The sequence below is a fragment of the Barbus barbus genome, assembly GCF_936440315.1.
Source record: "Barbus barbus genome assembly, chromosome: 20".
Lineage (NCBI taxonomy): Eukaryota > Metazoa > Chordata > Actinopteri > Cypriniformes > Cyprinidae > Barbus > Barbus barbus.
In genome coordinates, this window is record NC_136748.1 from 15910400 (window position 1) to 15936834 (window position 26435).

The window sequence follows — 26435 nt, forward strand, 5'->3', positions numbered from 1 at the left end:
AGATCAGTGTAAACTCTAGGCTGTAAATGCTGCTGAAAGTTAGTTGTCTGCACTGCGCAGTCAAGAAACAGCTTTTCGGATAATGCTGACAATATGGAGGAAGACCTCCTCAGATACTCTTTGACAACGGGGAGTTGATCCAGCAAAGAGGTTAGGCGATGCCATTAACATGCTGGCAGGATACACATGGAGAGAAACAGGGGCGTGAAGTGTCCTGTTCTGCCTTTGCAGTATGACACTTTCACTCACCACCATGTCTACAAGTGTGAATAGAAATAGCGGTATGTGTTGGCTGGGTCACAGCTGTGGAGTAGTGTTAGCTGTCACAAAAGTGTATTAAACAATGACAGAGAGATCTTGTTGGATAGATGGATGGATGGGACAGAGATAAGCCCAGCCAGGCTCTGAGATGTCAAAGACTCTAAATTTCATTTTATGGTAAGACTGCCAGCTCTCAGGTGTGATGCTGTTGGAACACTAGATGACAATGGCTTTCGGTGGCTATTTCAGCAGTCAGTGGCTGCGATGGCAGAACATGAAACAAACAATTATTGAGCCAGAGAGGAGTCTTCCAGAAGTGGGAAAGGTGTGTATTAAGTAGATAGATGTCAGTGTAGCTGCTGAACAAAAACATGCTCCCAAGTCACCCGTCCTTCAAAAAAATAGAACTTGTGATCAAAATATAGTCCATTTTTGTTACAGTATGATTTACTTTTTATTGTACTTATCTTTTTTTAAATCATGATGTTGCTTAATGTTTAGTACTGACCTCCTGTTAGATAAAATCTGTGCTTTTGAATTTCATTAATTTGCTTCAACATTGGTGTTTTCTAAAATATATAGTTTATCTCTGCCTGCAGATTGTGGACCTTCTGAAAGAGCTGGATGATATGAAGCGCATGTATGAGAGCATGGTGTCTGACTTGTTACGCTGGATCAAGACCAAGGTGATGGAGCTCAATGACCGTTCTTTCCCCAACTCCCTGCGAGAAATGCAGCATCTGGTTTCTGCCTTCAAGAAATACCGCACTATTGAGAAGCCTCCCAAGTACCAGGAACGAGGGGCCATCGAGGCCCACCTCTTCAACTTGCGAACCAAGCTAAGAGCAAACAACCAGTGGGACTATATTCCTCCGGAAGGCAAGACCTTGGGGGATATCGAAAGGAACTGGACCTTTCTAGAGCGTGCAGAACACCAGCGAGAGAGGGCCCTCCAGAGTGCGCTGATGAGGTTGGAGCAGCTGGAACAGCTGGCCCAGAAGTTTGACCGTAAGGCTACGCTGAGGGAGAGCTACCTGGAGGACACACTGTATCTGATCCAACAACAAGACCTGAGAGAGCTGCAGAGACTGGAGGAGGCTGAGACAGCGGCTTGCAAACTGGAGGCCTTGGGAACGGATGTGCTGGCTCGTGAACCACGTTTCCGTGCTTTAAGTAAAATGGCTTCTGTTATTGAAAAAGAGAACTACCACAGCAAGGCACAAGTGATTTGCAGGTGAGGGGGCAAAGAATAGCAGATAGTTCATAATCACTTATGGATAATGGGCTATGATGGTTTGTAATGTCATATTAAAATGCAGTGGAAAAGACATGTCAAAAATAAGTTTCTAGTAAAGCATTTCCACTAATGGTGACACCTATAAAATATAATTTCTTGTTTCTTGATCATTGGGAATTTGGAAGTTGAAAATTTCATTGTTAAAGTGAAAAACATTTTAATATGTGTGGAAGCATTTAATAGACATTAATAGTAGATAATACGTGCTTATTATCTTATTAATGTTTCATTACTATCTTGTATGTGACAGGAACATGGATATCACGAACCGATGGAATGTTTTGCAGCAGCTACTGCAGCAGCAGAGAGAACATGCTAGAGATGCTGTGAATGCATTTGCTGTTCTCAGAGATATTGAGTTAATATCTTTGGACCTTAAGGAATTACAGGTGAACAACTCAAATCTCCTATATATAATTTTTACTACGGACATTACCATTGAGCATTATCACTTGAGTATATACTTTCTTTCCTAGGCCCAGGCAGATTCCTCTGACTTAGGAAAACAGCTGCCAGACGTGGTAGCACTACTGCAAAAGCAGGACTTACTAGACACTCAAATCATCTCACTTGGAGAAACCCTGAATGCCATGAGCAGCAGTGCCTTAAAGGTTAAACACAAAGGTGCCACAAAAGTCGAGAGAGGAGTTAAAGATCTTAACGGCCAGTACAACTCTTTTCTGGTTCTCAGCAAGAACAGGTAAACTCTTTAAACCCTTCTAATTGTACCAGAAGCCCTCCCCTAACACTTGTTTGAGATTGTATTTGTGGGCATTTGTAAAACTAAAATTTTGTAAGATTCTAAAATGAGTACAAATTTTTTTTTTTTTTATCTTGTAGCAAGTACCATATACTTAAAGACCCTTACAGTATCTAGACTTACAATAGCTAAACTGTGTTTTAAAAGTTAACCATAGGAAATACAGAAAGGATTGTATACAGCACAGTTTTACTGTTTTATTAAAAAAACTACTGTGGACATATACTTTACAGCAATAACATGATCTTTTTTTGTGAAAAAAAAGGAGAAAAGCTCTGGAGGGACAGCTGAAGCTCTTTGAATTTTTCTACGATTGTGAAGAAGAAGAAGCATGGATCTATGAGAAATGGGTCCTCTTACAGGCAGCATCTCTGGGGAGAGACCTCAGTCAAATTCAGCAAGCCATTCAGAACCACAAGGTAAGTGGACATCAAATACTATGAGATTAAATACAAAATTGTAGCACTGAAGAAACCCATTACTGCCTACGTTTTAGATGTATTACAAACAGTTACGTGCTTATTGATACTCTTTTATACTGCTTGCTCTTTTAAGCACTTCTATAAGGGAGAACAGACCAATGTTGCTTAACCTCAATGTGACTGGACCAGAGCTGCAAAGATTAGCAAAAATTGCTATGTGTGTTGCAGGCTTTAGAGGCAGAGATTCAGTCACAGGAATCACTGTGCTCTGGGGTTTTATCCAGAGGCCAGGAGCTGTGCAGGGGCAGACACCCCAATGAGAGAGACATCCAAAAGTGGATTCGGACTCTTCAGAAACAATGGCAGCAGCTTAAAGAACAAGTCACCATTCGAAAAAACAGGCTGCATGCAGCCAATGTCATCAAGCAGGTATAAACCAAAGTTAGCTGTGTAGGCCTATAGGTTCCTAATGAGTGGAAAGTGAGAAATTATGATTCTGTAGATCAAGCAGTGGTTGGCATAAAAATGTGTTCTAAATGCCATTCTTCCTTTCCCTCAGTATTTTGCAGACGTTACCGAAGCCAGCTCGTGGCTTGATGACCGCAAACCACTTCTCATTGATGAGGATTATGGAAAGGATGAGGCCAGCACTACTGCTCTGCTCCAGCGTCACCAAAGACTGGAGAAAGAAATGGAAGCATATGCCTCAGAAGTTAAACGGCTGGGTGAACAGGCCAAGAGTGCTGCCCAACATGCTCCTCTTACTGTGAGTCACAACCAAAATAACCCAATATGTACAAAAGAAAAAATATTTTACAATGCAATTACAGCACATAGTCTGTCTGAATAATTTTCCAATATTGCTTCAGGAAGGGTAATGGTGAAAAACAATATATCCATTAAATAAATGTGAATCATTGCTAGTATAAAACAGAAATTACTGTATAATTTTATGGATATACAGCTTCAATGGCACTGACACATTTTTTAACCAATTTAAGACTGAAGCCCAGCAGAGTAGAATGGTCCACTACAGTGATTCATCAGATGGTGAAGATAAGACGGATAAAAAAGCAGACAAAGGAGCGAAAGTCCTCAGCAAGGCTTTACCACAAGAACAAGCAATGATTAGGTTCAGATACAAAGGTACACAGCATCCTTTAGTGCTAAAAAATTATACATGCTACTGGTCTGGTTTGTATGTACAATGAACCAGTTTCTCTTTCTTTTCTCATCTTGACCATTTTCTCAGGTTCTATATTAACCTGGGATAGAGGAGAAATATTAACAATTGTCAGCAGGGAAAAAGATGACAAGTTTCTTCTTCGAGACAGCAAAGGAATTGAGCAACTAGTATCTTCCACATTCATCAAGGAGATGCCGTCTTCTGTAAGACGATTTCAAAATCTACTTGAGTTTCAAATCTTATGAGCCATAAAACCTCTTGAAATTGCCTTTACAAGACAGTTTTTGCTTGTGTTTTTATGCAATTAAATGCAGAATGCACCACCTGAACCTACGAATGGAGAACCTGAGAGTCCAAAAAAGAAAGTGAGCCAAGTGAGCAGCGGCACTCGTTCTATGCAGCGTGGCACAGCTGAAATATCTACCTCATCATTGCCTGACCCACACTTCCAAAAAGACACAATAGAGAGCACACAAAGCAGTCTGGAACAGGATTTCAACAGCCTTTATAATTTAGCACAGGTAAATATTCAAGCTTTACCTTTACCATTTTAGATGATTTTAAACACTTTCCAGGCATTTAAATAGCATTTTCTCCCACCAGTCAAAAAATAAGATACTGAATGACACTGCAAGATTGCATAGGTTCTATAATGCCTGTGAGGAGTTTGAGTCCTGGATGGGAGACAAGGAGAATGTCCTCAACACTTTTAACTCCAACTCCAACAACTTAGAGGTTGTACAAGCCAAATATGAGGTCAGTTCACCCTGAAAGCACATGACAATCGGAATAACACAAGTCAGCATGAATCCTTTACAACATTCAGAGCCTTAAAGCTGCTTGGAGAAGAAATTCAATTAGATACACTTGTGTTCTTTGTATAACATGGTGGTATTTTGATTTAAAAACATTCAATTCTTTCTCAATGTTATACACAGAACTTTCTCACTGAACTAGCCAGTGGTAGAAAGCAGCTCGATGACATTACTAAGCTTGGAGAGGAGCTTGTGAAAAAACAGCACAGTCAGAAAAAAGAGATTCAGCTGAGGCTTGGAATCGTAACATGCAGGTATGATGGCTAAAATCAGCATTGTGCAGCCATCCCACCATGCTATTGTCTCCTTAAAGTGTTTCTTTGTATGACCAGATGGGAACACATTCAAAAACTAAAGGATGAGATGGCTCATGAGCTGCTTAGCTCTGCTGATGTCAAATCGTTCCTGCAGATCTGCCAAGACGTCCAGGCTCAGCTCCAAGATAGGCTAGTCCAGCTTGACACACCTGATGTGGGGAGCTCACCATCAGCCTTGCAGGCTGAGGAACACAGACAAGCCCAAGCTGAGAGGGACATAGAATCCCTGGAAAGGAAAATAGAATACCTTAAAAGTGTGGCCAAGATGTAGGTTTGCTACAAAATTATTGCAGTATACCACTTATGTTTTTTGGCACATCCTATTTCTAACCTTGTAACAGCTCATAACAATAACTTACAGGAGAATGTCCAACATTATGTATTGAGTAATGAAACTAAATCAGTCCTTATTAATCTGTCTGTTAACTGTACGTAACATTGCTATGCTACAGGAAACAGGACTGTAGTCCTGCAGAGAGTGCCGCTATCATGGAAGAAGTATGTGCTCTGGAAGACCTACTGCGGCAGTTGAAAGCCCAAGCCACTCAGAGACAACGGATGCTTGAGGAAGCCCAACGCTTGCAACTCTTTCAGAAAGAGACCAGAGACTTGTTGTTATGGGCCGAGGCAAAAAAGGAGCACCTTTTGGAAGAGGACACTGGATCTGATGTAGCATCTGCTCAAGCCCTGCTGAAGGAGAACCTTGATCTGAAGCAAGAGATTGCACTTCAGAGAGCAAAGTTAGTTGTGTTTGGTCTTATCTTGTAATTCGTATTTAGTGCCTATGATTGACGGTAACATTATTTCAGATTGAAAGATATGGAGAAGCTGGGTCAATCTCTGGAGGTGGCATCTGGAGAGAAAAGAGCTAAAGATGTTCAGCAGACACTCACTAAGTTGGATAACGAGTGGAGCCAGCTGGACAAACTGTGGTCTAGTCGCAACAGACGGCTTGAGCAAGGACTTGAGTTTCAAAAGCTGAATATGGAAGCAGATCGCATAGAGGCCACCATTTCTGGTCATGAAGCCAGACTGAAAGTCAGAGACTTGGGGGTAAATGAAAGAGATGATACTGTGACATTTAATTTCTTTTATTATTCTAATTTATTCATTAAATTAATTGTCTAAGCACATTTTTTGTTAGAAGAAGAGATAACACATTTGTAAAGATTTAATGCATAATTTCTGTACAGGACTCTGTGGACAGCGTTCACAGTTTACTGGGCCGACAAGAAGAGCTTGAGGCTTTGCTTGAGGCACTAGAGCGATCCATTAACCTCTTTCAAGACAAGAGCCAGGAGCTCATCAGTAAGCGTAACTTTGCAGCCAAAGAGTGAGTGTAGTCTTTTATTTGTTTTTACATATTATAATTAATTTTATTAAAAGATAATTAGAATTGCTTGTTTCTTAGTGCTATTATCTTTGTTCACTCTGGCATATGACCTCTTTCCAGAATTCAACAGCGATCAAAGGTCATTCAAGATCGATACAAGAACCTGAAAGAAAGTTGTAAATTAAGGAGGCTTGATTTACTTGCTTCTAAAAAGTACCAGGTAGACCTTCAGTTTATGTTTTGGAAAGCGACAGCATAATTCAGAAATAATGGAAGTTAAAATCTGTTAGTAGTTATATATCAGACAAGAAAACTATTTAAACAACTGCAGTGCTTTAAAAAAACTTTACTTTCCCTTGCATAGGAATTTTTAAGAGATGCAGAGGAGATGCTGCTATGGATAGAGGAGAAGTTTAAGATTGCTGAGGACGAATCATACAGAGATCCAACCAACATCCTTCGCAAGCTCAAAAAACACGAGGCGGCAGAAAAAGAGATGCAGGCCAATCAAGTCCGCGTAGACAGACTGACTGAGGTACAGCACTACATCAGATGTATTGTTTACTATTTCTCAAGCAATATAAGTACTTTGCCATGATTTAAGTCCGTTTTGATGTTTGGTTAGGCTGGAGAGGAGATGTCAGCAGAGGATCGCTACAACAGCCAGAGCATACAGAGAAAGACTCGAGAGGTACGCAAAAGGTGGACTGAACTCCAGAGGAAGATGGCAGAAAGAGGGGACAAACTACGACAGGCTGGCCAGCAGGAGCAACTCATGGAGCTGCTTCAGGTACTTAAACTCAAGCTGTGTTCTAATGTTGACTACTACAGGACAGCAATGAAAGATTTTTCAGATTTATCATTGAAATTCAAGCAGAATAAATTTCTTTGAGTAGTTTTTAAATCTGTTATGTAAATTTGTCATAGAATTGAATCAGTTGAAATTAGTTATTTACACAGAAAAAAATAAGTGTGCTATCATTGTTATATTTTAAAGTATCTGTATATTTTCAGGATGCAAAATTGAAGATTGAGGCAATTGAGAGAATGTTACAGAATGCAATCAGGGGTCATGACCTTCGTTCAAGCAGACAGCTCCTGAAGGAGCACAAGCAGCTGGAGGAGGAGGCTCAAGAACTTGCAGAAAAAATCAACTCCATTGTCACCCGTGCCAAACACCTGGCCACCAACCACTTTGACTCTCAACGCATTCTCAGGGATACTGACACTTACCTGAAACTGTTAGTACTCATTTTTCATCAAAACCTTCCTGCATGAATTTCCTGTTTTCAGTGAGACAATAGCTAATAAATTAATGAACAATTATAAGTATATACAGGGTCAATCAATACAAAGCTGTTGCTTTATCCAAATACTTTAAGATGCCTTTACCTCTGTTTTAATTGCCAGATTTAAGTCTCTACAGAAACCTTTGGATCATCGCAGGAGCCAGTTAGAAGCAGATGTGGCTTTATATAGCTTTTACCATGATGTAGACCTAGAACTAAACTGGATATCAGAGCATCACCCTGTAGCTGATATTACAAACTATGGAAGATCTCTGGCAGGGGCAGTTAGCCTGCTTCAGAAACACAAGGTGCAATTAGATTTGAGTGTATGAATACAAAAATAGTTTTAATAACTTTAAATAAATGACCATACATTTCCTTGTAAAGTTCCAATGTGAAGGTGTATTCATTACAACTGCTAAATCTTTCAAAATCCTCCAGGATCTGCTGGCAGAGGTAAATGGCCACAGCCAGTACCTGCAACGAGTACTGGACAGAGGACGAGCCATGGCCCAGTCCAATCAATGGAATGGTCAGGAGGTGCAGCAGAGGTGTGAGCAACTGATTGCAGAATGGGAGAATTTAGAGGAGTTATGTGAGAAACGGTCTGCCGAACTTAACAAGGCAGTTACACGGGAGCAGGTAAAAGTGTAGGAGAGTTTGTTTTTTGGTCAAGTAATTATTCAAGCCATTACTCTTAACATTTTCATTCTGATGTTCAGATTTTGCTTGACTGCACTGAGCTAGAAACCCTTCTGTCAGAAACATCAGCTTTGGTCAGCACTGATTATGGCAAGACTGAATTAGCTACGCAGAGTCTAATAAAGCAGCACGAGGTGAGTAATCTTTGGCTTGTACTAATGCAATAGCTTAAGGTTTTTGCACATAACCTTAACACGTACTGGTTTGTTCCTTTAGGCAGTGGAGGGGCAGATTGAGGTACTTGCTGCTCAAGTAGATGAACTCAAGTCAAACGTTAAGCAGGCTGTACATGTGTGGGGTTTAGAGGAGCTGAACAAGCCCTACAACCACATTAAATCTAAGCTAAATGAGGTTCAGCACTCAGCAACAGTCAGGTAAAATAACTATCAATTGATATAACAGCAAAACTAACAGAAGTAAACACCCTCGTGTTGGTTTGCTGTGTTAAAACAAACATATCTCATTACTACAGAGACCAGAGGCTGCGAGAGACTTTACATCTACATGAATTTAAGCACGAGTCTGCTGAACTGGAGGAATGGATTGCTCAGCAGACACAGATTGCTGCCTCTAATGACTTTGGGAGTGATTATGAAAATGCACTGGTGAGACTATAGATCTGTTGCAGACCTGTCCAATGATTTTTCATTGTCCTGTATATTTACCTCAAACTGCTTTGCACTGTACTTCATTTCAGGTTTGGGGTCAAGAAATATTGATATATATAAAAAAAAAAAAACAGTTTAACTGCAAGGTATTTTAGGGTGGCCATAGTTTTAATACAGTTATGATAATAATTAAATATTTTTGAGACAATTTTTAAAACATTTACTATATTTGATACAAATTTTTCAATTGTTTGGTCAGAAATCGAGAGACTAAACACTACACTAAATTCTAATGACAGCCAGAGGCTTAATAGTAAATGTTAATAAAAAAATCTGTCTTTGTTTTAATTTTATACATTTTACATTAATTCAGTAGTGGGTATAAGAACAATACACTATCAACTTAACTGAATATTTTCTAGAATCTTGGTAATGTTTTATGCCTTTTAATATTTTAACTTTTATGGCTTTAGTACAGTGACAAAATGAATGCCAATTATTACAAACTATTGTCTTATTTATCTTTTTTTAAAATTCCTTCTTTAATTTTCAAACATATTATTTGACCCTAGGAATTATATTTTGGGGTTCTTGGCATAAATATCTGAAACGTTAATTTTCATTTTCATAAAATTCTTCAAATTTCAATGATTCATCAAGTTAATCTGTCTGTGATCAGGATCTGTATAAGTACTTCTTGTTTCATGACAGCAACTGTGTGGGAGATTTGAGGTATTCTTAAAGCAGCTGGAGGTGGGACTGGAGAGGATGCACACCTGTGAAGAGTTGGCTGACAAACTCATCAAAAGTAATCATCCTGAGAGCCGCTTCATCCGAGAAAGACAGAATCTACTCAGGTAACGAACGGCATGTGATAAGGAAAACAAAATATCACAAACTAATAAATACAGTAATCTCATATTTGTTTGAAATAAAAATATTGTTGTGTGTGATGTATCAGACATGTGTACAGTCTACAGATAAAATTTGCAGTTCACACATAAATTAAGTGTAATTTATGACAGAGAATCATGGGAAGAGCTGCAGGATTTATCTAAAGATCGTAAAGAAAAGCTACGTAAATCTGAGGAATGTCACAAATTCTACAAAGACTTGACTGATGCACTAAGACAGATAAAGGTATCCACTCCAGCTGTGTTTTAAAGTCATGCTGTTAAATAATACGATAAACATATCTGCTCTATTGCTCACATGTAACATATCTTGTACTAGGAGAGGTACAAAAGCATTCCTGATGACATAGCCAAAGATCTGAAGGGAGTGCTGTCTCAGTTACGGAAACATGAAGCGCTTGTACATGAGCTGGCTGGAACAGAGCAACAGGTATGATGTGAGAGCAGTCATTACAGGTGTCTTGCACTGGTTATCTTGAATTTAAGTATACTGTCTGACACCTAGTGGGTGGCATGGGTGCTTTTGTGCAAAGGGAAAATTATTAAGTTATTATTTCTTACTAAAATAACCATCCATTACCATTTTGACAACTTAGTTTCGCATTAGAATTATTATATAAATATAGTTTTTGAAGAACAGGGACTTGTGGTTATAAATGGGTATCAGTCTCTTGTAATCCCTTAAATAACAAAGGGTATGAATAATAAATGATGACTCAGTTATTATGTCTCTTTGAGCTAATCTCACTTGGATTTCTGCTTGTAAGTGATGGATTTTTATTCATTTTGCTGGTTCAGTTTGTGTCTGTAAAGGTTTGATAAATCTTCCTCATCTTGTTGCCTCTGTCTGTGGCACTAAGTGCTGGAAAACAATTAGCCTACCAATTTACCTGACTCAGTGACATCTCTCCATTGTCAAAATAATGAAATACTATAATTGACGAATTCTTCGGCACAAAATGATCATTTTCCCCGTATTTGTCCCCACTCGTATAGCTCTCCGCTCCTCTTTGCACCTCTCCTTTGTGGAATCATGCCTTGCCCTTGAACCTTTACCTGTCGTCTGATTGGTCGACAGCATATGAGATCTTATGTGATTTAGTTATAACTTTAAAAGTTAAAACTTTATTATTTTAAATTTATTTAGAGGATAGCCCTTGAGATGTAACATCTCATTTTCAAGGGGTCCTAAAACACAAAAACAAAATATTACTACATAAACAAAACAACTGTACAAAATATGTACATACACAAATATACAAAAACAAAATACTTGCTCAACCAGTCCCTTACACTCACAGCAGGATTACAAAACTATCAACATTATACAGAAGCAAAATCAACATAAGAAAACTTACAAACACAAGTTATTTTAAAGATAAGAAAATAGAGATAACCTTAATAAATAAAAGAATAAAAAACTGCAGCAAAAAAATAAATAAATAATTTACAAACGCTTACATCAAACTTGTTCTCATGCTGTTAAAACTTTTTGATTTCTTTAATAGCTGCAGGAGCTGTTGGACGGAACTGACACCATTCTGGACATGTGCTCTCCTGAGCTGAGAGTGGGGTTGCAGGAGCTGCAGCAGGAGGTGGTGGAGGGCTGGGAAAGTCTCCGTATGCACATGGAGCAGAGGGAGGAGGAGCTGCGGTCAGCTAAGGGCCGCTACATGTTCCTCAACACGGTACGCTATACACCCAGTTCAAAGTACTTTGACATTTGTTAAAGATTTTAAACTCTCTCTTTTGATTTGATGGACAATTCCAAAATATTGGTTGAAACAAATTTTTAATACATTTATATTGATTTGTTCTCCAGGCACAGGACTACTCCCTCTGGTGCTCGCAGGTGTTGAGTGGGATGAAGGCAGAGGAATCCATCCGAGATGTTGCCACCTGCGATTTGCAGTTGTTTCAGCACCAGCAGCTATGGGCCGAGATTGTGGCACGTGAGGAGACATATGCTCAGGCTGAATCCATGGGCCAGGACCAGCTAGAGCATGACACATCTAGTGCTAAAGAGGTGAGAAACTCAAATTTGTCCAATTTAAACTACAATACAAACTGTTTATTAATTTGACATAAATATAAACTCTAAATACATAACAAATACATGTTTAAACATCCTGTGTGGCCATCAGATCCAGGAGAAACTGAAAGCTCTGCAAGAAGAGAAAGAGAAGCTTTATGATAACTGGCAGTCCAAGCAGAAGTGGCTGGAGAGCACACATCTGGAGCAGGTGTTTTATAGAGACACCGAGTACATGGAAAAGATCACTAACTCCCAAGAGGTCAGTGCTCCTATAAACTACCAGGAGTTACTTTTATTTAGATTTCAACATGTAAGATATATCTGGTCTGGTGACCGCTTAAATAAATATCCGTATGTGACCCTGGACCACAAAACCAGTCTTAAGTCACTGGGGTATATTTGTAGCAATAGCCAAAAATACATTGTATGGGTCAAAATTAATGATTTTTCTTTTATGCCAAAAATCATTAGGATATTAAGTAAAGATCATGTTCCATGAAGATATTTTGTAAATTTCTTACCGTAAATATATCAAAACTTCATTTTTGATTAGTAATATGCAATGCTAAGAACTTAATTTGGACAACTTTAAAGGCGATTTTCTCAATATTTAGATTTTTTTGCACCCTCAGATTCCAGATTTTCAAATAGTTGTATTTCAGCCAAATATCTGTCCTATCATAACAAACCATACATCAATGGAAAGCGTATTTATTCAGCTTTCGGAATATGTATAAATCTCAATTTCGAAAAACTGACACTTAAGACTGGTTTTGTGGTCCAGGGTCACATATAGTTTTACATAGTTCACAAGTTCACAAGCCCATTTAAGAATCAGGTTTGTAGTTAGACATTCACATCTGTTTCTTTGCAGATCCAGTTGAAGAACAGTGATTTGGGAACAACAGTGGATGATGTAGAAACTTTGATCAAACGCCATGAAGCCTTTGAAAAACTTCTTAATTCTCAGGAAGACAAGGTGAGTTGGTCTTCAGACTACAGTATGGCCTGAAGCATCAAACACATGACGTTTGTAGACTAAGTATAGATGAATTAATATCTTATCATGTCATGTAGATGGTGGCTCTTCAGGAGTCAGCAGAACGCTTAAGGACAGAAGGTTTGAACCGAGAAAAAAGCAGCAACATTAAGAACAAACTGAAAGCTCTCCAGGAGAGAAGGGAACGCATCAAAGATCTGTCAGATAAACGTAGAGAGGATCTTGAGATCTCAAAGCTTCTCTGTATTTTCAACCGAGATGTGTCAGAGGTACAGTACTTGTCATTTCCGGTCCAGGTGACCTTAAACAAAGAGAAACAAACTAATTAATTGGTTGGTTTGTGATGTTTATTTGTATTTTAGCAAGAGGAATGGATCACAGACCGTATGAATAAAACACAAGACTCCAAAATAGACATGAGCGATCTTCAGACTAAAATGAAGATATTGCAAAAGCATCAGGTGTTTGAAGCAGAGATTCTGGCCCATGGAAATATCATTGAATCTGTCCAGCGGGTAAGTCGCTGTACCAAGGTCACAAGTTGGCTCAGTAGTCAGTTAGAGATAATCCTATATTTATTTGTTCTTCTTTTGCTCAGCATAAATATATTTAACATATTTTGTCACATACTTATTAAAAGGCTGGAAATGAGCTGGTGACCTTGCGTCACCCAAAATCGAAGGAGATAAAGCAGACCGTCTCTGGGTTGATCTCTCATTGGGAGGATCTGAAGCAAGCGGTTGCAGACCGTGGAAAGGTTCTTGAGGATAACCGTGATTTTCTTGAGTTCCTGCAGAAAGTGGAACAGGTTGAAGTTTGGATTAGACAAAAGGTAAATAAATGAGGCCATTCCATAACAAAATGCTGAAAACATGCCTTGATATAAAGTACTGTTATATCCCAAATTAATGCTTGGTTTCACTGACCTTGGTTTCTTTTTTGTGTAGGAAGTGATGATAAATATTGGTGATGTTGGGGAGGATTATGAACATGGTCAGCAGCTGCTAAAGAAGCTCAGTGAATTCAGAGGCTCAGGTTCTGGAGTAAGTCTGGTGTTCGGAAAATATGAACCTTACAAAGAAAAACTACATACTGTAGGTTTTGTGTTATGTAACAGCAGTATACAGCATATTGCTTAGTGCAGAAACATTCTTTCACTAAGTAGTTTTCATCCCTTAGGATATGACTGTTGATGATGCTCACATCAAGACAATCAACACTCTGGCAGCCCGGCTAGAGAGACAGAACAGTGATGAGCTGGAGAATGTCAGAAAGCGTAGGCAGCAGCTCAATGAACGGTACGTCCTCCTATATTTCAACTGACATCTATGGTCATTTAAGGAAATAAACCTCTGTTATATCTAGCATATTGTTGCTTGTTTTGACTTTCTTGTTGCTTTCCCAAAAGATGGAGTAATTTTCATGGCAACCTGAACAGCTATAAAAGGAAGCTGGAGGCAGCGCTAGAGATCCATGCCTTGATTCGAGAGCTAGAAGAAGTCCGGGACAGAGCTGGAGAGAAGGTGTGTGAGAGAGAGATTTTATAGCTATCAGATTACATGTCTTTGAAATATGAACCCAATTTTGGCTTTGAACATAATATGAGAGAAAATTGAAATTTAATTTTTATTATCAATATAACAATATTTTAAATATATTTAATGATATATTCTTAATGATATATACTTAATTAAATATTTAACTAAATTCTTCGGCCACAGATGCTGTTGCTCCAGGGTCAGGGCTGTGGAGTAGATGTGGAGAGTGTGGAAAACCTTATTCGCAGACATGAGGAGATGGAGAGGGAGGCCAGAGTCATCCAAGAGAGGGGCACTGTGAGTAGACTGGACAGCTGTTATTAATCAGTGCACTGTGGGTAGCACGTCCTATACAATATCTATTGTGTGTGCTTGCTTTGTGGTTAAAGGCTTTTTAGAAAAACTCACAGCACCTTCCAGTTTAGTAACTGCTGTACGTACAAAAGCCTTTAAATAACCCATTCATGGTGCCATTATATGCTGTAGAGTGAGGGTTTTGTAACTCACTAAAGCTAGTCTGCTTACAAGAAGGGTTACAAAGAACATAATTGCTCTAATTTGTAAAACCAGGCCCTGGAGAAGGAGACTAAAGATCGGTTAAGGAGACACTGTGATCTGGCTGACAACCTTAGTAAGAAGCAGGAAGAGGTCAACATTGCCTTAGTGAAGCTAGACAAGGAAATCAAACGAAGGTATACAACCTGCTATATTCTTAATTTATATCAATAATTATAATAATAATATTATGTTTAAATAGTGTAGCATGGTGAAATGAATTTAAAATATACATTAAATGAGAAAAATAAACTGAATATATTTTGGTTTGGTAGGAAGGAACGATTGCAAGAGTCTCATCAGCTGCAGCTGTTTAAAGCTAACCAGCGCCTTCTGTTGGACTGGACCCTGAAGCAAAGTGATGAGATGGTGAAGAAAGGCCTGCCTAAGAATAAGACTGAAGCTGAGAGTTTCATACTAGAGCACCAGAACTGGAAGGTATTGAAATATATAAACATTATTAAATTATTCAGTTTCTCAGTACATGTGACCATGATACTTTTCCCATGTCAACTTTTTTCAGTCAGATTGCTGTTGTTTTGTATGTTCTTATCTTCTCCTGTCACAAAATACAATGCTAAAATGAATACTTGTCATTTATAAATTGTCTTACATGCTATCATGTACTGCAATGTTATATGATACCAGACATGTGTTATATCAACATATAATGATTGCAGGCTGAGATTGATGCTCGCAGTGAGCGTGTAGATTCAGTTAAGAGTTTTGGACAGAATCTTGTGAAGTCCGGACACAGCGATTCAGCAGAGATTAAAGAAGCCCTACGCAAGCTGGAGGACGCCAAATCAAAGCTTGCTCAAGCTTGGGAGGCCCGAAAGAAAACTCTGGATCAAGCTCTCAAGCTTCAGGTGACTTAAGATAACAGCAGGTGGTTTTGCTTCATTGAGGTTCTGTTTATTCTGTGAGGTATTATGTGAAGCATAATGAGATATTGATTGGCTGCAGATATTCCTGGGCTATGCCGACCAGACTGAGAGCTGGATGAGTAACAGGGAGGCTTTCTTGGTCAATGAAGATCTTGGGGTACGTGATCCATTTCTCTCATTTAAAAGGGAGAGTAACATTTCACCTCATAAGAAAGCAAAATGTCCTTGGTTGTTTTCTTCTCTGTAACTCTGTAAAATGGATGCTGAAAGGTGTTTCACACTGCCATCGCAGGGTTCAGTGTCAGAGGTGGAGGCTCTTCAGAGGAAACACGCTTTGTTTGAGAACTCTCTAGAAGCTCAGATGGAGCAGGTGGCAGAGGTTGACAGATATGCTCAGCAGCTCATACAGGCACAGCACTATGACTCTGACAACATCAAGAAGAAGATTAAAGCTATTCTGCTCAGGTATGCAGTAAGTCAAGAAAACTCAGGACATATCATGAAATTACATATCATATAAATCACATATCATGAAATTACATATTAGGTATACAAAATGACATTACGTATTACTGAATATGTAATTTCATAATTATGATGTCTTTGAAATATTGTTGAAGTGTACTGACAAGTGTGCTGACAATCATGTATTTAAATATATTTGTAATTACACATTTTCAACGATGAAGCTTCAATTGAGTACATTTAAAATATATCTAAAATATATAACTTTAGATTTAATATTAAATAACAGAGTACAGTTAAAATATTAAATACTTTAGATGTACCCAAGTCAACATCAAAATAAGTTTACTTTAAAGCACGACAAAAGATTTTCAAAATATAATTATTTAAAATGTACTTTAAAGTAAAACCTTTAATTTAACATTATTACGAAGTGCAACTTATTTATCATATTATTACAAAATGGCCTTTTATTTCATCAATATATTATCTGCAACTACAAATGCACTTTTAAGATTTGAAGTACACTTCAAGTGTACATTCAATACAATTAAATACACTTCTTTTTCACAAAGGTCTATAGATCAGAAATATTATATGTACTGTTCAAGTAAAATTCCTTTCTTAAAGGAAGGACAAAGTACTGGAAATGAGCAAAGTCAGACGAAAAGCATTGGAAGAATCTCTACAGCTGCAGAAATTCCTGGAAGGAAGCTATGAGGTGTGTGAAGTAAACAGCTCCTGCTGAATGTGGAAAATAGAGAGATGACATAGGTGATATTGTATGTTGTTTGATTTATTTTACACATCAGTAGCTCTTTTACAAAGTCAGTTTCTCTTTGTAAAGGTTTCCTCATGGTTGAATGAGAAGAACTCTGTGGCTGTTGATGAGATCTGGAGAGACCCTATTAACCTGCAGGCAAAGCTACTAAAACACCAGAGCTTTGAGGCAGAGATACTGGCCAACCGCAACAGAGTGCAGACCCTCATAAAAGTACGGCATTGGACTCTTTAAAGAATGCCTGAATATCTCTTAATCTTTTTGTATGTGTGTAATTCAGACTTAAAGAAGCATCAGCAGCTAAAACATGAATTGTTCCTCAGGAGGGTGATAATATGCTAGCTTCCAGTCATCCTGCTAAAGGTAAGATAAAACCACGAGTAAAGGATGTTGATGACAGCTGGGACCAGCTTTTAAGCAACTGCAAGGAAAAGAAGTTACGTCTACTGCAAGCATATCAGGTACAGCATGCTAAAACTCAAGCTCAAGGCATAAGTGTGCACCACACTGAAAATGATTTTTCCTGAATCTACATGATATTATGTAGAGGTGCTGCTTACACATTGTTCCCTGACAATGAATAATAGATACACCAACATATCTTCATGACTTTCAGACAAAGCTTATTCATATTTACTAATGCTGGTCTGAAATATCATCTTGGATAATGTGGTTTCCCTCTAGGCGTTGCAGTTCCAGCGCTCTTTGGATGACATCGAGGAGTGGCTTGGAACAGTAGAGGCAGAAGTGGCGAATAAGGACTACGGTAATGACCTGGCCTCAGTTAGTAGGCTGCTTAAGGCCCTGCAGGATCTGGAGGAAATGGTAGATGCACACATGGAGAAGGTCCAGGGGCTGGTGGACACAGCTAAAGACTTCAGCTCTCAAGGCAACTTCCTTGCAGAAAATATACAGCAGAGGGTTTGGGAGGTGGTCAACAGGTGCGTTTTTGTTCAGCCCCAATTTCATTTTATTGTAGAAAGTTTAGTGAGTCCTTCACATGGATTTGAATGACGTTTAAATGTGCTAGAAATCCATAGTCAAAATCCTTTGGGCACGAAAACTGATAATGAAGAAAGTAAATTATTTGATAAGCTCTTATGTACATGGATTATTTGATAAGCGTTATTTACAAGTGAGCAATACTGACGTTCCAAGATTAAACATTAATGTAGCCACTATTCATGAGCTTTGAAATGTCAGTCAAATGATCTAAAACACCACATAATTGCTGTGTCATACTACATGTAATCCCATAACATGTGGTATCATCTGATTGACAGACTGAGTGGAAAACACTGACATTTAATAATTTCTCTCAGGTATAATGGACTGGCTGAGCCGCTTCAGGCCCGCAGGGAAACTCTGGAGTCATGGCAGCTGCTGTTCCAGTTCTACAGGGATTTAGAGGATGAGCTGCTGTGGATTCAGGACAAGCTGCAGGCCACAGCCACAAAAGACTGGGGCACCTCCCTGCAGAGTATACAAGCCATAGTCAAAAAACATCTGGTTAGTCTGGTCCAGGAATACTTACCGTATGCATGTTTAAACTGGTGCTTCAAAACCTTGGTAGATTTTTATTCTGCTCTGCTTTAATAAATTAATGTTTTGTTTTGTTACAAGACTCGTCAGCAAGCACAAAGAGCCATTTCTGATAAGCTGATATCTTTTCTTAAAGGTTATGATGCAGGAAATTGAGAGCCGAACCCCTCTAATAATAGCCGTGCAGGAGGCAGGACAGAACCTGATGCGAGGACGACACTTTGCATCACGTGAGATCAGTGAAAAACTTGCTGAGTTAAAGAAGAACTTTGACACTTTGAAGAAAGAGTCAGCGAATAAAGATCGCCTGCTTCAACAAGCACTGAAAATACAGACCTTTCTCTCAGAGGTGTGCTACCAGTTCACACTGTAATGTGACTCATAGACATATTATTAAATCTGATGTCTGATGTCTCTTCATAATGACCCAGGTTTCCCAGCTGGAGCAATGGATGGAGGAGCAGAGGCCTGTATTAGAGTCCAAGGACTATGGAAAGAGTGAGGAGGCCACTGAAGCTTTCCTCAGGAAACTAGACACAGTTGACCTGGAGTTGGAAAGCCAGCATGGAAAAGTAGAAGCACTCCTGAAAACTGGCACTGATCTAGAAAAGTCCCAACATCCCAACAGGTGCAGTTTTTGGGTCATGATAGCATTGATTAATTGAGCTAATTGCTGATTTTTGTAATAGCTTTGCTATCAGTGATGTCAGCAGATTTGCTGACTTGGTGGTCAAGAAACTTCTCTCAGTATTATCAATGTTGAAAACAGTTGTGCTGTCTAATATGCTGGTGGAAACAGTGATGCTGTTTTTTTAGGATCCTTTGGTTAATAGAAAGTTCAAATAAACTGCATCTGTTTGAAGTAGAAATATTTTATAACATTACAAATATCTTTACTGTCACTTTTGATCAAATGACCAAAAACCTTACGGACCCCAAAATTTTGAATGGTAGCTTTGAAGTTGAAAACCTCAAATAACAATGTTTTGAATTTATAATGTGTCTTTGCAGTCATTTAGTGAGTAAGAGCCTTGAAGATATGCATGGTGGTTTTGAGACACTACTGCAACTGTCTGCTCAACGTCGCACAGAGTTGGAGAATCAGTACAATCTCTATGTATTTGAGAGAGAAGCCAAAGACCTACAGAACTGGCTCCTTTCTCGCAAAACCACAGCAGAGTCTGATGACTTTGGACAAGATCTGGAAGGGGTGGAGGTAGAATTGTCTCAAAAATAGAGAGTAGAAACACACTATACAGTTTTAAGATTAATATATTCTTGATATATCTGTTTTCTCCATATCTTAATTATAAATGACTTTGGATTAGAAGTCATATTACATTCATATACTGTAACTCTATCATGGTAACTTGTCAGACTTTACAACCTTCTTAGCTGGAAGAACTATTTTACTCATCAAAATTGTTTTTAAATCAACTTGCTTGCTCTTGTTAGGCACTGCAGAAGAAGTTTGAGGATTTTGCAGAAGAGGTCGGCACTCTGGGCCAGAATAAGCTGAGTATAGTCCAAAAGCTGAAGCAGACGGTGCAGTCATCAGAGGCACAGCAGAAAGAGAGAGATCTACTCAAGCTCTGGGAGGATTTAAACAAGGCTATGAAAGCAAGAGCAGGGGTAATATAAAAAAAATACAACAACAGCGACTCTTCTAAGGCAGCTCACTGTTTCTATTTGAGTGATATCGCAAATTAAGCCACTTCTTAGAGTTAAAAGGAAATGTTTTGACAGAACCTGCGTTCCGCTCGAGAGGTTCACCAGTTTGACCATGACTTGGATGAGCTTAGGAGCTGGATGAATGAGAAAGAGGTGGCTCTGGACTCTGAGGAGCAGGAGAATGACCTGCTCAGTGTCCAAGCTCTCATTCGCCAACATGAAGGCTTGGAGGTACCCAATATTCATACACACTTGTTGCTATCAGCCTAATGTTCAATTAAAAGCATTTAAACTACCACAGGTGGATTTTTAAAAATAGTACAACTATCTGTTTCATCAGAGAGACCTTGCAGTGATAGAAGACGACGTGTCTCGTCGAAAAGAGGAAGGCAAAGCTCTGGTCCGCAAATGTCCTCGAGTGAGGGATAGTTTGAGCGAGAGGCTGCAGGAGGTGGAGGAGATCTGGAGCAGTCTGCTGGAAAAGGCCAACCAGCGCAGACAAAGACTCCAACAGGCAGAGGCTGTTCAGCGATATCTGACTGAATGGAGAGAGCTGATGTATGCTATGTTTTCTTTCTCTCTCTCTCTCTCTCTCTCTCTCTCTCTCTCTCTCTCTCTCTGTTTTTCATGTGTTGTTCTGCAGTTTTACACTGATGTTGTTGATTGTGTCTTAGGGGCTGGCTTAAGGAGACACTGTCTCTAGTGACAGGGGAGGGGGTTGGAGGTGAGGTTAAAGACCTGGAGCAGCTCATTAAAAGACATGAAGAGTACCGCACACAGATTGACAGGCAATTAGACAAATCAGAAATGGTTAAAAACGAAGGGAGACGTCTGATGGAAGAGGGGAACTTCATGAGTCACGAGGTATGACAGTCACGCCTAAAGGCTAGAATGCAATACACAACTTTTGTCCTGATTTTCAGTCAGGACGAGTTGCTAGTTTCACCAGAGTCCATGTGCACATTTCAGGGGGGTCAGAGTTTAAATTAAATTCTGAGATGCTTTCAAAAACGTATTCAGGTAGATATTCAGGTGAACCTTCTTATAAAAGCGTTATGTTGGTCAGAGCTGATGAAAATAAACCTGTAAAAAGTATGTGAAATCACTATATGTATGTGCAGCTGGAGGACCGTCTAGCTGAGCTCAAGGACCTGGAAGTGCGAGTGCTGGAAGCCTGGGCCGAAAGGAGAACTCAGTATCAGGAAGACCTTGAACTGCAGCAGCTGCAGAGAGAGCTGGAGCAGGCCGAGCACTGGCTCATCACCTATGAGAGCGCGCTCAAAGCAGAGGACTATGGGGTGGGAAAATTTTGGGAAAAATGTTTACATATTTGTAGGCAGCATAAGACTCCCTGTAGCTTCAAAAACAGCTTCTTCAAATCTAACTGTACTAAATTTGTGGACAGGACTCCGTTTCAGATGTTCTGGAGTTGATGAAGAAGCAGGAAGATCTGGAGGCCATGATTCAAGCTCAGAGTGAGAGATTTAATGCCCTTCAAGCCAGAAAAATACAGGTAAAAGTATAAAATAGCTCACTCATACTAGCATTACTCAATTTTTAATTGCATATTTGCATCACTTCTTGCAAAAGCGTTTCAAAAAAAGGATAGAAACATCCATATATATCAGTTTTGATTCACCTTTTTGTCATTTCTCTGCTCTTTCTTTGGTGTCCCAGAGGGAAAATAAAAGAAAAGAAATTCAGAGTGGTGGCAGTAGGGACAAGCCCGTTCGTGTAACTTCCCTAAAGCGAAAGCCATCTGAGCAACCAGCTTTGCCCCCACTTTCCTCGCTGACCAGTCCTGTCCTAAGGAACAGCGATGGCAAGAGGGATAATTCATCCACACCCTCCCGAGTCCCTACAGCCAGGTCTGCCATCCCGCAGAGAAGCAGCAGCGGTAAAATTGAAACCTCTGTGGTGTCAAGAGTGGCATCAGGCCTCAGGAGAAACAGCAGCAGCTGCGACAGTGATACCGTAACTGCCCCCGACAAACCATCCATCTCTGTTCTAGACAGCCCAGAATCCGCCTCAGAAATTTCCGGTGCTGTTTACAAACCCCATTATTTACACACTGCCCCCAAGATTGACCATACCACATCTGAAGATGAGGTCGATACTCCGAGACAGACTGAACCCTCCGTCAATATCATTACTAAACCAATGATCACTCCTAGACGCCTGAAACCATCAACCCCTGATAAAGACATGCTGGGTCCTCCTACGTCAAAACCCCCTGAGCCACCCTCCAAAGATGAAGAAATGGTGGACAGCCAAACTTCAGAGTATAAAAGCCTTCTTTCATCCACCCCACCAGAAAAACCTCAGTCATCTCCTCCGTCTTCCCTTTCAGACCCAGAAGTACAAACATCCACTTCTACTGAATCTCCAATAGGGACGACTGTTGCCACCCAGGTAAATGCAATTTAAGTGCTTTTCTTTTTAGATTCCACCTTTTTTGGGTCTATAATTTGTGTACTTTTCTAGATCAGAGCAGAACGTGCCAAAATGGAGGGTACCTTGGAAATTAAACTGAAGCAAGGAGGAAATAAAGTAAGCTTTCCAACCAACACCAATGGTGATATTGATTAAAAAGCTTTCTCTGACATCCTTAGCTCCACTTCTTTGTTTATAGTGTGGTTTTGTTTCTGTAAGAGCACTTAATGGTGTAACATTGATCTGTTGGTTTGGATCAGGGCTTGGATCACTGGGAAACAGTCTATGCACTACTGGAAGAGAAGACACTCAATCTGTTTAAAGACCAAGATGCCGCCAGTGAGGTATGAGTCTACACACACAACATGGCCTCACACACACTTGGCTAGACACACTAGTGAAAGAGGCACTCAGTGAGAGCTATGTTTATTATTAATTAACTATATATCCAGACAGGCAAGGCAATTATTTTTACAGACAACCCTGCATCTGTGAGTCCACCACATGATGACAATAATTATATCAATTCAAGGAGATGTTTTTGTGGTCGACTTTGTGGACTCTGATTATTTTTCTCTTTAATCCATGTCATTTAATACAGAACTGTACACGCTGGCCGCCGATTACATTGGCTGAAGCAGTCTGTAAAGACAATCCGTACTACTGGAGGAAGGAGAACACATTCAAAATCATGTGAGTTATGATTCACACCACCTGCCATTGTGAAAGAAACATCTGCTCATGTGTCAGATGAAAACAAATCTATAATCTGTTTGACTCTCTGGTTTAGGTTGAGCGATGGCAGTCACTATCTGTTTGCCGCTTCTTCTCAAGAAGAACAACAAAAGTGGTTGCAGGAGCTTCAGAACTGCACACATTCAACGGTGTCCTCAGAAAGTCCTGGGTAAAATTAAATAAACAACAATATTAATTGATATCTACAATAATGATGAACAACAAAAAAATATATATATATACACATACTATCATTCAAAAGTTTGCAATCTGTAAGATTTTTTTATGTTTATGAAAGACGCCTCCTATGCTTACCAAAGGTGGCAATTTATTTTATTATAATTACAGTAGAATGTACATATTGTGAAATATTATTAAAAAATATATTAAAATAATAATAATAAAAAAAAAAAAAAAAAAAAAAAAAATATATATATATATATATATATATATATATATATATATATATATATATATATATATATATATATATATATATATATATATATAAATAAAAAAAAATTCCAGCAACTATTAATCCAGTCTTCAGAGTCACATGATCCTTCTGAAAACATTCTCTGATTTGCTGCCCAACAAACATTTCTTTTCAGGATTCGAGTTGAAATACAAATCTTTTGTAACATTACAAATATCCTTACTGTTACTTTTAGTATATTTGTGTATGTAAGTATTAATTTTATTAATAATAATAATAAAATAAAAAATAAACCTACTATGAACAGTGGTGTACACATTATCAAAACTGCTTTTCTGCTTATTAATATTTCGGGGGGGGGGGGGGGTACTCAGTGATGCAACCAATGTATATAAACATTTAAAAAAACTAAACAGGAAATTATATCATAGAGGAGTTTTGCAAGCCCCCATGACAGTATGCCAAGGTCAATAAGTCGCTTATAAAATAATACTACCTTTTTATGACAAGGCAAGTTTACTTCAGATTGTAAAATGTCTCATGATTCTAACCCAAAAATGTAATATTTATGAATTAATAGTTATTTGATTGAGATGTGCACACTCACATGCTCTTAAAAGTGTATGGAAAATATATTCACTTAGATGGACATCATTAGATTTATTAAACTGAAACTTTTATTGACTTCTAGGTTTGTCACTTGATGTGTTTCTTTATTGTGTTATTTGACCCATTTACATATATATCAGTTCCTGAATAAATCAGATTATTGGACAACTAGGTTTTCTCACATGCTCATATGATTGTCATGTTTGTCCCCACACAGAATTAACACAGAAGCAAGTAGAGAAAGCACAGTGAGTCTGTGTGAGTCTGTGCCAGCCGACACATCTGACACACAAGATTCCACCACAAAGTGGAACCAGGAAAAGGGTGAGAGAACAAACAGAGCCTGAGTACTTCTGTGCGTTTATGTGTGCCAGTGTGTGTGCTTCTGCTTAACACTTACTGTGGATTTGTATTAACAGAAGACTCCACAGAGGGCTGTGAGACAGAGAGAGAGCCACCACCTAAACCTCCCAACACTTATTACAATAAACGCCGCTATCCTGAAGGAGGAGAGAGCCAAGACTCAGGTGAGATCCCATACCTGCTATGAGTCATGCATCTCAAAGTGTGGCTGTAAAATCTAATTACTGAAGGGTAATAAGTCTCTAGTACCAGGGCTTGGACTGTAATAATAAATGACTTTCAAATGCAACAAGGTGGTCAATCAAAATTAAAATGTATTTTTAATGTTATTGTGATGGATAAAGATTTATTTATCTCTTATCAGATGGTCACTAGTTGTCTGAATCATAATTTAAAAAACAACAACTTTTTTTCTCTTCAGTGAGTGTGATCCAAAGTGTAAGAAGTCTACAGAGGAACCAACCCCCACCATTCGCCCCCCCACCTCCTCCACCACAAAACCAGGCTGAGAATGGAGCCAAGGACAAGTCCAAAAACAGGAGCGTCTTTATGAAATCTTTCAAAAAATAATTTTTATACAACAGATTTGACCTTCTCTGCCTTGATGTGGCAGTAGTTGAAAATTTACTTCTTTTAAAGCCTATTTATATTTGAATGTAATATTATACATTATTGTTATTATTTGATAGAATCGATATTTCATTGAATCAATCACTTTTTTGTGTGATTACAGATGTGCAATGATACCTCGTAAATAATTGTTTAATGTGTGTATAGAATTCCAAGATATACAAGTGTTTCACAAATAATGTAAAATGTTTAAATGCAAATGTTAAAGACTAAAATCCATCAGATCAGGGGTTTTGTTATATGAATAAAATAACGTGCTTGCTTCTGATTGTAATATGTTTAAAGATTCTAGTGCTGATGATGATGTATGCTGTGCAGGGTGGGTTCAGCAAAAGTGGCTAAAATGGAACAAAATGTTTCATGATTATTGTTATTTAAACCTTGAGTAAACAATCAAATATTACTGTCATCAATAATTGCTGTATGTGTCTTTGTTATGAAATTGATAAGAACATAAAGCAAGGTAAAGCTGTGCTTACTGTATTCATAGGGCTACAATTATTACATTTACATTTGTTAAATATTAAATATATTAAAAAACAACAAAGTCTGATAGTATTATCTGTGCTCCATTATTAATTCATCAAGAACTTTTGGTCCTACTTTTGCATATTTCAACCTATGTACAATCAGATCATAAATAATTTGTCAGGTTCGTAATAACTCAATTATGCTCTTAGTAATCTACCACTTGATGGCGCTACAGACTATGAAAAACGTATTATTATTAGTCTATCATTAGCTATTAATTTAGTTATGATGTCTGCGTTGAACAACAATAATGCATTAAAAACTGATAATTATAATGCATTATTTCAATTTCATTTTTTTTTTTTGTCAGTGAAAATTTT

General features: G+C 38.6%; 1 protein-coding gene across 1 annotated transcript; it reads left to right on the forward strand.

Moving 5' to 3' along the window:
- On the forward strand, positions 1–26135 carry LOC306885997 (spectrin beta chain, non-erythrocytic 5-like). Its single transcript, XM_079442844.1, has 66 exons — positions 1–586; positions 861–1495; positions 1809–1947; positions 2035–2258; positions 2584–2737; positions 2969–3169; positions 3300–3506; positions 3742–3886; positions 3993–4129; positions 4241–4447; positions 4530–4682; positions 4865–4995; positions 5074–5325; positions 5511–5798; positions 5868–6111; positions 6252–6391; positions 6512–6611; positions 6756–6926; positions 7017–7181; positions 7406–7632; positions 7802–7988; positions 8122–8322; positions 8403–8516; positions 8599–8756; positions 8855–8987; positions 9702–9847; positions 10016–10130; positions 10224–10334; positions 11413–11592; positions 11727–11930; positions 12049–12198; positions 12814–12918; positions 13017–13208; positions 13302–13454; positions 13580–13771; positions 13887–13982; positions 14119–14237; positions 14348–14462; positions 14661–14774; positions 15048–15169; positions 15308–15470; positions 15713–15901; positions 15999–16076; positions 16212–16384; positions 17015–17105; positions 17232–17378; positions 17489–17626; positions 17850–18106; positions 18488–18674; positions 18844–19056; positions 19139–19335; positions 19719–19923; positions 20163–20339; positions 20454–20609; positions 20719–20936; positions 21053–21242; positions 21500–21676; positions 21784–21891; positions 22056–22790; positions 22863–22928; positions 23072–23155; positions 23413–23504; positions 23602–23715; positions 24809–24915; positions 25011–25118; positions 25376–26135. Exons 1-66 carry the CDS (start codon positions 482–484, stop codon positions 25522–25524), a joined length of 11451 nt encoding a protein of 3816 aa, XP_079298970.1. The 5' UTR covers positions 1–481; the 3' UTR covers positions 25525–26135.
- The last annotated feature ends 300 nt before the right edge of the window (positions 26136–26435 follow it).